Here is a 13,539-nt window from a genome sequence, read left to right as displayed (position 1 = left end):
GGTTTGGCAGTCTCGTGTCATGAGAAATAGTTGAATGGTGATGGAAACTTTTTGAACACGCACGTAGCAGGCGTCTCCCATGGCGTCGTGGAGGCGGTGTTGCGGGAGGGCAGCGCATATGCCCGCCGGCTCAGCCTCCGGCCCCCAGCGGCTCTCTGCCCTGCTGACCGCGTGACCTGGCCTGGGGCGGCCTCAGTCCCCCACCGGTGACGTGGGAGCAGGGAGAGTTCTGAGCCACTGCGGTGCTGTGACTGCATGGCCTCCTCGCTGCCTCGGAACTCGGGCCGGGCGCTGTGGATTTTGCCGTCGCACTGGGAGTTGTGTGGCAGCAGCCTGCAGGGGAGCACGTTCGTGCTTGTGCAGTCAGGCATCCGGCTGTTGATGCTGGGTGGGATAAACCAAGATAGTAAGTGGGTTTAGATCAGCTCAGGTCAGGGTTTTCAACCACACAAGTTCAAGTCTGGCTAGGCTTTGCCACCAAAAAAATTACTAAAGCCTTTCCAATCTCAGAGCTTTTTAAGGATTTCAAGGTTGTGCATGATGGGTGGTGAAACAACACCACGTGTTAGGAAAGAAGGCATACGAAGCAGTAGCTGGTGCACATAAGTTCTCAGTCAACGTTAGTAACTCCTGTTAGGACGTGGCTGCAGAAACTGTTTAATGTGCTAGTTTGTCCTTAGGTCTTTGATTTTTTCAAAAAAATTTCTCGGTACATTTCAGTTTGGGTGTCGCCTTTTCCCTCACGTCTCCTGTTATCTGCTTGTACCCCGCAGCCCTGGAGAACGAACTGTACCGCAACCCGAAGCCGGCTGTGTTCAGTCGCTCCATCAGCGGATCACTTGGCGGCAGGACGGTTCCCCACGGTGCTGACATCGGCGAGGACTTCTTAAAAAATCCTCTCAGACAGGAGGAGCTGATGGCAGGCTCCGGTAGCCCAAGGATCCCAAGTTACCCAAACGCCAGCACAGAGGGCAGTTCCCCCGATTCTGACCTTGAGTTTGTAGCCAATACCAAGGCCATGGTGAGAGAGCTGGAGCAAGAGGCCGAGCGCTTGGAAAAAGCTTTCCAGAGTTACCATCGGAGAGTCAGGCAGTACCCCACCAAGAGCCTGGCAGCAGACAGGAGCCCACCCGCCCTGCGCTCGCTGGAAAGCCTCAAGGGTGTCACTTCGGGGGCCCCTGAGAGGGGGATGTTTGCAGAGGACAGAGTTGCCCCCCAGCAGCCTCTAGTGAGCGCCCGGAGAGAAGAAGAGAGCGAGGCCTCCGAGGTGGCCGGCAGCATGGCCTCACGGCCGCACCGGGGCATGGCCTCCAGACGCCTCTCCTCCACCCCACTCCCCAAAGCAAGGAGAAGCCTTGATGGTGAAATGTGCCTGGAAGGTAAGCTCCTGCCAGAGGGGTTGCAGGATACTGTGCACACAAGTGGGTTGCTCCTCAGTGGACCTCTCCTGAGTTACGAGTGCCGTTGGGCCCAGGAGAGTCTGCCCTCTGACCCTGGGGACCCGGGGCATCTCCCCACATCACAGGGCTGGCGTGGGAGGCAGTGGGATGGAGCCTCAAGTGCCAGCATTTTGCTTGGCACACAGGGGTGTTCAGAGAGTGACGGTGGCTTTGCCTTTGCTGCCGGTTAGCTTTATGTGTTTTATTGTCTAAAAGCACTGCAGTTTTACTTTCGTGCCTGAATCGTTCTCTGGATCCCGTTCACTCATACTCGGCTGTGGGCAAGGACGGTAGAGTTCATTTTCAAAGTAATAGGACTCTTGAGAAACCACATTGCTATCTTCCCCATGCAACTTTTGTAACATGCTCGCACTGGTTCCCTCTTCCCTGTAGGTCTGGGCCGGTCCCACGCTGCTGTCCCTGGTCCTGACCAGACACCGCAGCCTTCACCTGCCCCGTCTCTGCACAGCCTTTACAGACACTCGCTCTCCAGCCCCCCAGAGCAGAAGGCCAGGTAAATTGGCTGCCTAAGGTCTCAGCTTTGACTTGTTTGGGTTTTCTAGGTAACATGAAAAACCATGTGGCAATGTGGAATTTGCAGTCCGATTGTAAGATGTGTGATCTTGGAGACTCATCTGAATTACCTGGGGGAGAAAACGTTCCTTGCTAAACTAAATGTAGAGAATCTGTACTATGGTATTGATAAGCACCGTCTAGTTCCATGAATAGACTTGGTTTATTAAGGCTAATCAGACATACAAAATCCGCAAAAGCAAATAAATTCAGTGTGAACTTAAAGCAGTTTCACACATCATTAGAAAGTCACTTAAAAATATTTTGGCACTTAAATATAAGGAAATAAGGTTCCAGTTTGTAAATCATTGAGCAATTCTAAAGTGGTAGTGAGTCCAAGGGCACGATTGCTTTAGCAGGGTGGCACGGATGTGTTGAAGCTCAGCGACGTGCCGCCTGGGCTGGGGCTCATGTCACGTGCGGGACTCCTGCCTACAGTCCCCACGGCGGGAGATCCTGACTCCTTGGTTCTGGGCTGCGGCCTGGGCATCTGTGTGTCGATTCAGTTGTACAGAGTTGAAACGGCCACGTGTGCCCATCCATCCTAGTCGTAAAGTGGGTCATGTTTGTTTATAGTGCTCCTTCCGTGAGATAGCCAAGAGGAGAGACAGGGCCCACACAGGCCAGGTCAGGGCACTGTGATGCCCTGACTTGGGCTTGTAGTATTGCACCTTCAGCTGGCTTGTGCTAAACGTGTGCAGAATTTGGTTTCTTCAAATTTTTTAATTTTTTGGTTTTGTAGTTCTTAAAAAAAATTCTCCTAGAAACAGCATCGAGTGCAACATTATTCTTTGTTAACGACGGTGGTCCCGACCTCGCAGCATGAGGCGGTCTGCAGGAGGAACTGAGTTAAGGCGCACTAACTGTTCGGAGCGATGCCTGGTGCGTGGAGGGGGCACAGTGCAGCATAAGCTCTTACGCTCTTGAGTCGGTGAAAATTTAATTTTCTAAAGCATTTTCTTGAGTCACAAAAGGCTTCTCATTACCCTCTGCTCTTATGTTGTGCGTTATTATTAAAGCTTTACATTCTTGAATTTTATTCTTCCAATCCAGTCTTTTTGAAAACCAAACGGAACTTAAAGACAAAAGTGAATTTTCCAATCTGGACAAGCTAGCTTTTAAGGATAATGAAGAATTTGAATCATCTTTTGAATGTAAGTTCACATATGAGTACTTTTTTTTTTAACAAACACTACCTTTATTCTGCAGCATCATTTAATCTTTGGGGATATGTGTACATACATATATATGTAAACTTGTTTATCTATTTTATTTATAGTCATTAGTATCTGCAAATCTTGAGCTCCCCATTTATCCCTCCCCACCCATGAGTACTTATTTTTGTAAGTTCAAAATGTGGAAAGCTTAGTTTTGGCGATACATAGCTACTGTTGTCAAAAGCAAAGCAGTTATAAATGAGGACATTTTTATTTTGTGATAAAACTACAAATACAGATATAGTGCCTGGTTTCTGTGTCACAAGGAGTTTCAGGTTCTGAATTCGATGTATTAAAAATCTCAGGATAACTAATTTTAGAGTTGGAGCTAAGCCCCTGAGTGAATCCTTAATTAGGTTTGAGATTGCCTCAGATTTAAAACAAATGACTTCTTAAAATGTGCTCCCCCCCCTTATGGAATATGAAGATAAGCTATCTTTGTATTGTATTGATTTCATCAATTGCCTCTGATTTAGAAAACCCTTCCTTAGTTACAGAATGGAGGGAAAAGGCCATTGGCTTAAGAATCTAGAGACCTGTGTGCTGGCTTTGGCTCTGCCTTAATGCTGCTCTACCTTAGCACCTGCTGCTTCAGTGTAAAACTGGGTTGTAATGTCATCCAGCCCCGTGGTTCTTTGCAGCTTGGGAAGCCCTTTTTTTGGTTAGAAGCTTTATTCATAGTAGCCAAAAACTTGAAACAACCCAGATACTTTTCAATTAATGAGTGGTTGAACTATGGTAAGTCTATACCATGAACCACCAGTCAGCAGCTAAAAGGCACAGAACACTGATACACGTCACAGTTTGCATGGCTCTCCAGGGAATTAGCTTAGTGAGCAAAATCAATCCCAAGGTTACATACTATAATGATTGATTTAGATAGCATCCTGGGGGAGGGCATAGCTCAGTGGTAGAGCACATGCTTAGCAGCATGCACGAGGTCCTGGGTTCAATACCCAGCACCTCCATTAAAAACATATGAATAAAAAAAATAAACTTAATTACCTCTCCCGACCAAAAGAAAAACAAAACTAAATAGCATCTTTTTTTTTAATTGAAGTATAGTTGATAGACAGTATTATGTTACAGGTGTCCACTAGTGAGGCACAATTTTTAAAGGTGATACTCCGTTTGTACTTATTATAGAATATTGGATACATTCCCTGTGTTGTATTGGGAAGTCTTTATGTTTGTGTGTTAAACTGTCATTTTGCCTTATGAGCTTCATTTTCAAGCGTGAATGTATAGTATTTTGAACAGGTAACCAAGAAGTCTTAGTATATTTTGCAAAAATCCTTGCAGCCAACTTAGTTAACTTTCTTAAATCATGGATATTTAAATCGAATTCAAATGATGATCAGCAAGCCAGGTGTATTCTTCTGTCACTGAATTGATTTTCCCACTGGGTAGCAGATCAAACTTGTCAATGAATCTCATAAAGAAAACTTTCAAAAGCAGATAGATTGGCAAGTGGTGATGGTAACTTCTAGAATCCTGTAAGGAAAGGGCCAGCCCACTTGCTTTGGCTGAAGCTTAAGTGCCCCACCATGAGTTAGCCCCCACTCCCTTGTCTTGCTGCTGCTGCTGCTGCTAAGGACTCAGGGGACACTTGTTTGTGCCATCGTAGATGCAGGGAACGTGCTCAGGCAGTTTGAGGTGGGTGGCCTCCACCCTGAGGGCGACATGCCTCACACGGATGGGGCCGCAGCCTCTGTGCCCACCAGGCCTGTCGCCTGTCACTATCCAAGTAGGATTTTCTTTGAACTACTAACAAAATGTATTCGTTCATTAATAATATTTAACATTATTTCTCTTTCTGTTTGCTTCCTTTGTGCCTTAAAAAGTTAGGACAGTTAAACCCTTATATTTCCATCTTTAGAAAAGCTGAGGACGGTGGTGGAAGAGTGGTGCTCAGACTTCTCCAGGCTGGCCCGCTTCCTCCCCTCCCCCCCCCCCCCCGCTCCAGACTCCCCGCGCCCTGCGCCTGTGCATTGAGGGGGGGGTGCGAGCTTCGTCCTGGGGCTCAGCCACCGGCCGGGTCCTCTCCTCCTTGGACCAGAGTGTGGAAGCCTTGTAAACGCTTCAAGTAAAACCGCCTACTGGCCCTTTCCGAGCCCTGGGAGGACACCGCCCCTAAACCCATGCAGAGCCTCTTGGGAGCAGCTCCTTACTTTCAGTCGCAGCACTCAGGCAAGTGAGGAGTTGCTGACCGAAGCAGGGTTGTGAGAGGGTTGATTTTGCTGACTTCAGAGTAAATCATTCTGGAAAGCACTCATTTGGCGCGACTTGATCAAGGGCTTTTTCTGTGCCAGGCACTTTTGTGGGGGCTGGGCACCCAGCAGGGAACGACCCAAGCCCCTGCTGCCTGGGCCTTCTAGTGGAGAGTTGGACAGGCAGGAAGCCATCACCAGGGACCTCCAACGGGATGGGGACTGAGAAGGGACAGTGGCCACCGAAGAGCGGACCTGATGGGCAGCCATCCAGCAGAGACTGGAGTAGGGAATGAAAATGATAGAATAAGGGAAGCCAGCCGAGTAGATAGGTGTTCTGCCTCTGAGATGTGCTGTACGTGATAATAATGGCTTTTAAAAAAAATATGTAGTCCAACTGTCTTGGGGGGGAGAGGGAGGTAATTAAGTTTGTTTATATATTTATTTTAATGGAGGTACTGGGGATTGAACCCAGGACTTCATGCATGCTAATAAGCATGTGCTTTACCACTGAGCTACACCTTCCCCCAATAATGACTTTTAAAATGATGATGAAATAGTGTAGTTACACTTTGATTGTTGAAAAATTCTTCGATCTTTATCATTTCACCTCTTCATCTGGCTGCAGAGGGAAATGAAAAGGCTGAAACTTGGTATCTCTGAGGTGCCCTATGGAAGCACTTTTTTCCTCTTTCATCCAAAGAGCTTCTGTATGCCACTGTGCAGCCACAAAGTATACCCCACAGCAAAGAGGCTGTCTTTTTTTCTTCCTTCTTTATTTTTTTTTTAACAAAGTTTATTCTAGAAAAAGCAACTCATTGCAACATAAAACTGTTGGAAAATCTACATACATGTACTCTTCATTGTTTCTAAGAACAGTTTAGAGCTTTAGCCTTTTAAAATTACATAGTTAACAAAGGAATAAAGCCAACCAGAAAATAAGAATCGACAGGATGCAGTAATCCAATCATGAAGGACAGTCAAATGTGCTTATACATACTCAAGAAATCAATCATCTAAGTTATAAATAATAACTAGTTCCTTTGTGTCCTTTTTTTGAAATTACAGATATAAGTGATATCATATGGTATTTTTCTTTCTCTTTCTGGCTTACGTCACTTAGAATGACGATCTCCACGTCCATCCATGTTGCTGCAGATGGCATTGTTTTATTCTTTTTTATGGCCAAGTAGTATTCCATTGTATGTATATACCACAATTTCTTTATCCAGTCATCTGTTGATGGACATTTGGGTTGTTTCCATATGTTGGCTGTTGTAAATAGTGCTGCTATGAACATTGGGATGCATGTATCTTTTCAAATTATATTCTTCTCCGGGTATCTGCCCTGGAGTGGGATTGCTGGATCATATGGTAAGTCTATTTTTAGTTTTTTTAAGGAATCTCCATACTGTTTTCCATAGTGGCTGCACCAATTTACATTCCCACCAGTAGTGTAGGAGGGTTCCTTTTTCTTCACACCTTCTCCAGCATGTATAGTTTGTAGACTTTTTAATGATGGCGATTCTGGCTGGTGTGAAGTGGTATCTCATTGTAGTTTTGATTTGCATTTCTCTAACAATTAGTGATGTTGAGCATCTTTTCTTGTGCTTGTTGGCCATCTGTCTGTCTGTCTTTGGAGAGATGTCAGTTTAGGTCTTCCGCCCATTTTCTGATTAAGTTGCTTGTTTTTTGATATTAAAGTGTGTGAGCTGTTTATGTATTTTGGAAATTAGTCCTTTGTCAGTCACATCATTTGCAAATATTTTCTCCCATTCTGTAGGTTGTCTTTTCATTTTGTTGATGGTATCTTTAGCTGTGCAAAAGCTTTTAAGTTTAATTAGATCCCATTGGTTTACTTTTGCTTTTATTTCCATTATTCCAACAGCTGGTTCAAAAAATATATTGCTGTGATTTATGTCAAAGAGTGTTCTGTCTATGTTTTCCTCTAGGAATTTTATAGTATCTCGTCTTACATTTAAGACTTTAATCCATTTTTAGTTTACTTTTGTATACAGTGTTAGGGAATGTTCTAATTTCAGTCTTTTACAGGTAGCTGTCCAGTTTTCCCAGCACCACTTATTGAAGAGACTGTCTTTTGTCCATTGTGTATTCTTGCTGCCTTTGTCGTAGATTAATTGACCTTAAGTGCGTGGGTTTATTTCTGGACTTTCTATCCTGCTCCATTGATCTATGTGTCTGTTTTTGTGCCAATACCATACTGTTTTGATTACTGTAGCTTTGTAATATAGTCTGAATTCAGGGAGCATGATTCCCCCAGCTCCATCCTCCTTTTTCAAGATTGCTTAGGCTATTCAGGTTCTTTTGTATTCCCATACAAATTTTATCATTTTTTGTACCAGGTCTATGAAAAATGTCATTGGTAATTTGATAGGGATTGCATTGAATATGTATATCACCTTGGGTAGTATGGCCATTTTAACAATATTGATTCTTCCAATCCAAGAACACAGTATATCTTTCCATTTGTTTATGTTGTCTTCAGTTTCCTCCATTCAGTGTCTTACAGTTTTCGGCATACAGGTCTTTTGCCTCCTTGGGTAGGTTTATTCCTAGGTATTTTATTCTTTCCGGTGTGTTGGTAAATGGGGATTGTGTCCTTAATTTCTTTTTCTGTTATTTTATTAGAGTATAGAAATGCAACTGATTTCTGTATATTAATTGTGTATTCTGCAACTTTACCAAATTCATTGAGTTCTAGTAGTTTTTTGGTCACTTCTTTAGGGTTTTCTTTGTACAGTATCATGTCACCTGCAAACAGTGGCAGTTTTACTTCTTTGTTTCCAATTTGGATTCCTTTTATTTCTTCTCTGATGGCTATGGCTAGGACTTCCAAAACTATGTTGAATAAAAGTGGTGAGAGTGGTCATCCTTGTCTTTTTCCTGATCTTAGAGGAATGCTTTCAGCTTAAGAATGATGTTAGCTTTGGGTTTGTCATATATGGCCTTTATTACGATGGGGTATGTTTTGTCTATGCCAACTTTCTGGAAAGTTTTTATCATATATAGATGTTGAATTTTATCAAAAGCTTTTTCTGCATCTGTTGAGTTGATCACATGGTTTTTATTCTTCAGTTTGTTAATGTGGTGTATCACATTGATTGGCGGATAGTGAAGAACCCCTGCATCCCTGGGATAAATCCCACGGGATCATGGTGTGTGATCCTTTTAATGCATTGTTGGAGTAGATTTGCTAGTATTTTGTTGAGGATTAAGGTTTTTTTGAAGTATAGTTGATTTACAATGTTGTGTTAATTTCTGGTGTAAAACAAGCTGATTTGGTTATACATGTATTATTTTTCATATTGTTTTCATTATAGGTTATTACAAGGTATTGACTATAGTTCCCTGGGCTATATAGTAGGATCTTATCGTTTGTCTGTTTTGTATGTAGTAGTGTGTATCTGCTAATCCCAAACTCCTACTTTATCCCTCCCCTGCTTTCCCCTTTGGTAACCATAGGTTTGTTTTCTATGTCTGTGAGCCTGTTTGTTTCATAAATATTTTCATTTGTGTCATTTTTTTTTAGATTCCACATATATGATATTTGTCATTTTTGTCTGGCTTACTTCAGTTAGTTTGATAATCTCCAGGTCCATCCATGTTGTTGCAAATGGCATTATTTCATTCTTCTCATGGCTGAGTAGTATTCCATGATATATATATACCAGAACTTCCTTATCCAGATATCTGTCAATGGACATTTAGATTGTCTCTATGTCTTGGCTATTATAAATGCTGCTATAGACATTGGGGTGCGTGTATCTTTTCCAGTTAGTTTTCTCCAGATATATACCCAGGAGCGGGATTGCTGGATCACATGCTAGTTCTAGTTCTAGTTTTAAGGAACCTCCATACTGTTTTCCACAGTGGCTGCATCAAATTACATTCCCACCAGCAGTGTAGGAGGGCTCCCTTTTCTCCACACCCCTTCCAGCATTTATCATTTGTGGACATTTTAATGATGGCCATTTGGACTGGAGTGAGGTGATATTTCATTATGGGTTTGATTTGCACTTCTCTGATAATTAGCAATGTTGAGCATCTTTTCATGTGCCTGTTGGCCATCTGGATGTCTTCACTGGAGAAATGTCTGTTCAGGTCTTCTGCCCGTTTTGTGTTTGGGTTGTTTGTGGGGTTTTTGTTACTGAGTTGTAGGAGCTGTTCGTGTAGTCTGGAAATTAAGCATTTGTTAGTCACATCGTTTGCAGATATTTTCTTTCTTCAACTTCTTAAAATGGCACCCAAACTGCATTCCAATCTGAGACCGCTATTGCAGGTGAGAAAGTGGCACCGTCTAGGAGTGACCCCTCTCCCCCAGCAGGGCAGGCAGACGTTGCGTTTCTGCCCGGGGCAACGAGTTTCTGCCCGGGGCAACGAGCCGCTGCCTCCTCTGGTACTGGAGGCCATGGCCGGGGTCACGAGAGAGAGAAGATTGTGAGCTTGGCTCCTGTTAGAGAAACCAACGCAGTTCTGCTGGTGACTTAGAACTGGGGACAGCACAGAGGTTCAGAGTCCTCTGGGGAACCTCTGAATTTGTCTGTTTCTCAGCATTGTTTGAGGGGAAAAGCTTAGGTTGTAGGCCAGAGCTGGAGGAGGAAGGTCAGCATACTCATCAGCGGGACTGAAATGTAATGAAGCCTGTGAATTGCCGGGACTACTGCTGTGAGCTCCAGGAGCAGACAGATAACTAAAGCATGGGCCTCACCGGCAGGAATAGAAAACACATACACGGGGTTTTTGAGAAGGCAGGTGCAAAATACTATGGGAATATGGCGCCGGAGAAGCTGCTTGTCAGTGTCGGGAACAGGAGGCCCGTGGAGCGGAGGTGCATCCGAGTGGGAGCCTGTGCAGGAGGTCGGGTTTTGCAGGAGACATGGGAGGAAGGGAGCCAGCCAGGTTCGGGAGAGAGTGGAAGTGAGGGCAGGAGCAAGGAGGAGCAGCTGAAGCCAGGGACCAGTGAGTGTGCTGGCACACGTAGGGTGTTTCACAGGCAAAAGTGATGGTGATAGAAGAAGTCAGTCTGGAAAGGGAAAGGCAGATGGGCAGAGCCTGGGCTGCCGTGGGTTGGAACTCCACCGGAGCAGGGGCAGTGCCCAGCAAATCCAGGCCTTCTCTTCAGGAAGTGACTGGTGCTGGCCTAGGGTGAGCACTTGCAGGTGGTGAGACTGATGTCAGGGAGAGCGTGGACGCTGTAACTTCCACCATCCAGGGTGATGGTGATAAGGACCTTGATTGCAGCAGCAGCAGGAGGAGGGGATGGGCTCTGCAAGCTGGTGGCTGAGAGGACATAGTGTAGGACGAGCATGATTAAAGGGACAGGAACGATAACCTCAGGTGTGAAGCCAGCGCTGTGGGATGTCCATGTGCTGATGGCAGGGACCCCATTAGACACGGGAGGTAAGGCTAGGGGGGAGATCGGGACTAGAGAAGAGGTGTGGGAACGATCAGGAAGAGGAGGTAGCTGAAACCCCGAGGAGGGGGGTCAGCCTGGAGGGAGCAGGGTGACGGCAGGGTGGCTAGAGCAGCCGGGGAGGGTGGTGGTCATGTTCTGTTCTGGCCAGGAGAGACTTGGGCGTCCTTCTGGGAATAAGGGGTGGAGAGTGACCAGAGTTCTGTGTCAGTAAATGGGGACTGACAGTAGCTTCAGCACTGTAAGGGTGGAGGGGGCTTGGAACCGCATGCAGAGTAGAAATGCAGGGCTTGCCTTGGAAAGGATGGAGGTGGGAGGAGATGGGTGAGCAGGAGGAGGAGACGTGACCGGAGAGGGGGACAGTGGACAACGTCGTGGCTCAGATGACCTGAATTCATCTTGGTGAGGTGGGGGGCGGGTGTGGTCTGGGGGCTCGAAGGCCGTGAAGGTGGAGCAGCCACTCAGAGCAGGTCATCTTAGCTGGGCATCTCAGTGTCTCCCTGAGGCTTGGCGAGGCCCCTGCCGGCCGGTCCCACATTTGTTTGAAAAATCTGATGCTGGAAGCTACTCCTGATTATTTATGACTATGTTTGATGTCCCACTAGGGGTAGATCAGAAACAAATTGGAGAACTGAAGGAAGAAGAAAAACTTTGGGAACAGCAAGCGAAAGAACGAAGGCAGGAAGAAGAGAGGACGCAGAGCGAGCGACAGGAGGCTTTGGAAAGGGAGCGGCGGGAGCTGGAGAGACTGGATCAGGAAAGGGTAATGCCGAGCCCAGTGAGTTCTCTGTCCTAGCTTCTCCTGACGCACCTGCAGCAGGTGCCTTGCTCTCCGGGAAGTGAGTCCTTTGTGGGTCCCGAAGTCCTGGGAGTGGCGGGGAGCTGACAAGCCTTGGCTGAGGAGCCCTGAGCGTGGCTGTGGGTCACGCGGACCTCGTGTTTCCTGGCTCGGGTAGCTTGGCAAGCCCGTTTGCGTGCATACTCATTTGGTCTTGAAAATGAGCTGGGAACAAGGAGGACCTCTCACTGTAAATGAGGTTGGAAGAAGAGACCCCATCTCTATCCCCTAACCCCTGCCCAAGACCAGCTAGCTGGGACTAGAGGAACCCAGGGCACATGGCTCCCAGGGTCGCCTGCCCTCCTCTGTCCTCTGGTGCTCTGTCGGCCGTCTGCGTCCTGAGTCGGGTCCAGACGGATTACTCTGGCCACATCACACGCCGACTGAGTCCTATGTATATTAATCTTCCATCCGGATGGTCCTTGGACTTCTGGTTAACTGGGTCTAAAGCACAGGACACTTGATGCAAATTAATCCCTCCCTTCATTGAGATGACATGTTTGTGCCCCTTTGATGGTAGCAATGACATCAATTTTTTAAAAAGTAATGAGTTGTACATTTAGGTTGTACTTAAAGGATCAGGAATTAAATTACTGTTCATTTTAGACATTTAAAACATGGAATTGTGTATTTCTTATTTTGGTACCCATCTATTTCAGAGGATAATTGAAGAATCATTGAAGATGGAAATGGAAAAAGAAATCGAAATGAGTATTCAAGAAATGAAAGAGAAATCTAAGTCTGGTGGTGGTGGAAGTCCTTTAGAGAAGTACATGAAAATCCTCCAGCAGGATCAAGGCCAGGACGCGGCAGATAAGGTGCCAGTGCCGTGGGCCGGTGTCTGGGGTGGGGCTGCCAAGGGCTTCTGTGCTTTATTTGACAACCTTGGAGTAAGAATATGCCTTCTCCATTGCAGACAAAAAGGTAAAAACCATAGCAACTCCAAAGGTCAGAGGGAGCTTCAAGCTTTTTAAATATCTTACACTCCTGACAAAATGTCCTCACTTTTGCTTCGGTAAAAAATTGAAGAGATTTTGTCAAAGTTGATAAAAGTTGGAGTGTCTCTTATTTTAAGAACAAGAAGTAAGTATAATGAAAGCCCTGTGAATGAATAACAAATTCATTAGTACTATTTGAGACACTAATATTTTATATGTCTGCAGTACCACAGGTATTGAGAATACATTCCAAGTAGTGAATTCTGATGTTTTTCATAAACATCATATTTAAAAGTCACTGCTTTTTTAGACTTTTAAATTACATGTGTATTTCAAAAATAGAATTAATACGTATCTAATTACAGAATTCTTCTTTTCCCCGCTTTGTGTCAGAGTTCAAAAAAGCTGGTCAGAGAGGACTCCCAAGTGGACACGCTGCCATCTAGTGACAAAGATGAAAGGTACGGTGTCCCCAGCATTGTGTTCTTACACAAACCATGATCATACCGCTGCTTTTCCTAGCCGGGGAGACGTTCGGATACTTGAGTCTGCCTGTAAGAAACAGAATCAGTCAAAAGGACTACCTTCCAAAAAAAAAATCTGCATTTTTTTAGCTTGTGAAATTGCTACCCATAAAAAGACGAAGCAAGGCCAGAAACCCCACAGGGAAGGAAAAACGTAAAGATCCCTGAATAAGTTTGACAAGCAGTTAACAAATGTTTAAATTTTGTCTTTCTTTCATGTAGTTTCACAGGTTTCTCTCAGGAGGAACCAGATGACTTCTGGTAATCACGTTTGCTGCCCAGCTTCGTAGACAGATAAAGTAACTAAAGACCTGTGAGTTCTCTGTAATAAGACAAAATTGTCAATAAAAATTCACTTGCAATCCA

At 45.2% G+C, this 13,539-nt stretch overlaps 1 protein-coding gene and 1 non-coding gene across 10 annotated transcripts in view; one reads left to right on the top strand and one right to left on the bottom strand.

Annotated features, from left to right (window-relative positions):
• Positions 1–13,539, top strand: part of LOC105106319 (centriole and centriolar satellite protein OFD1) — a 45,348-nt gene extending 31,809 nt beyond the window's left edge. For 8 of the 9 annotated variants that reach the window (XM_064483521.1, XM_064483523.1, XM_064483520.1 and 5 more), the window contains 7 exons: positions 774–1,379; positions 1,833–1,953; positions 3,066–3,166; positions 11,479–11,636; positions 12,371–12,529; positions 13,043–13,110; positions 13,396–13,539. In XM_064483521.1, the coding sequence (XP_064339591.1) occupies positions 774–1,379; positions 1,833–1,953; positions 3,066–3,166; positions 11,479–11,636; positions 12,371–12,529; positions 13,043–13,110; positions 13,396–13,438 (1,256 nt within the window). In that variant the 3' untranslated portion in view covers positions 13,439–13,539. Of the gene's footprint in view, positions 1–773; positions 1,380–1,832; positions 1,954–2,754; positions 2,895–3,065; positions 3,167–11,478; positions 11,637–12,370; positions 12,530–13,042; positions 13,111–13,395 lie in introns of those variants that run through there. The other variant, XR_004134613.2, reaches the window with a different exon arrangement.
• TRNAN-AUU (transfer RNA asparagine (anticodon AUU)) lies at positions 5,890–5,965 on the bottom strand. Its single transcript is given in 2 exon segments — positions 5,890–5,925; positions 5,929–5,965. It is a non-coding gene; the product is annotated as a tRNA-Asn (tRNA).

The sequence above is a fragment of the Camelus dromedarius genome, chromosome Y (genome assembly GCF_036321535.1).
Source record: "Camelus dromedarius isolate mCamDro1 chromosome Y, mCamDro1.pat, whole genome shotgun sequence".
Classification (NCBI taxonomy): Eukaryota; Metazoa; Chordata; class Mammalia; order Artiodactyla; family Camelidae; genus Camelus; species Camelus dromedarius.
The sequence above is the reverse complement of the archived record's forward strand: the minus strand, read 5'-3'. Positions and strand labels throughout refer to the sequence as shown.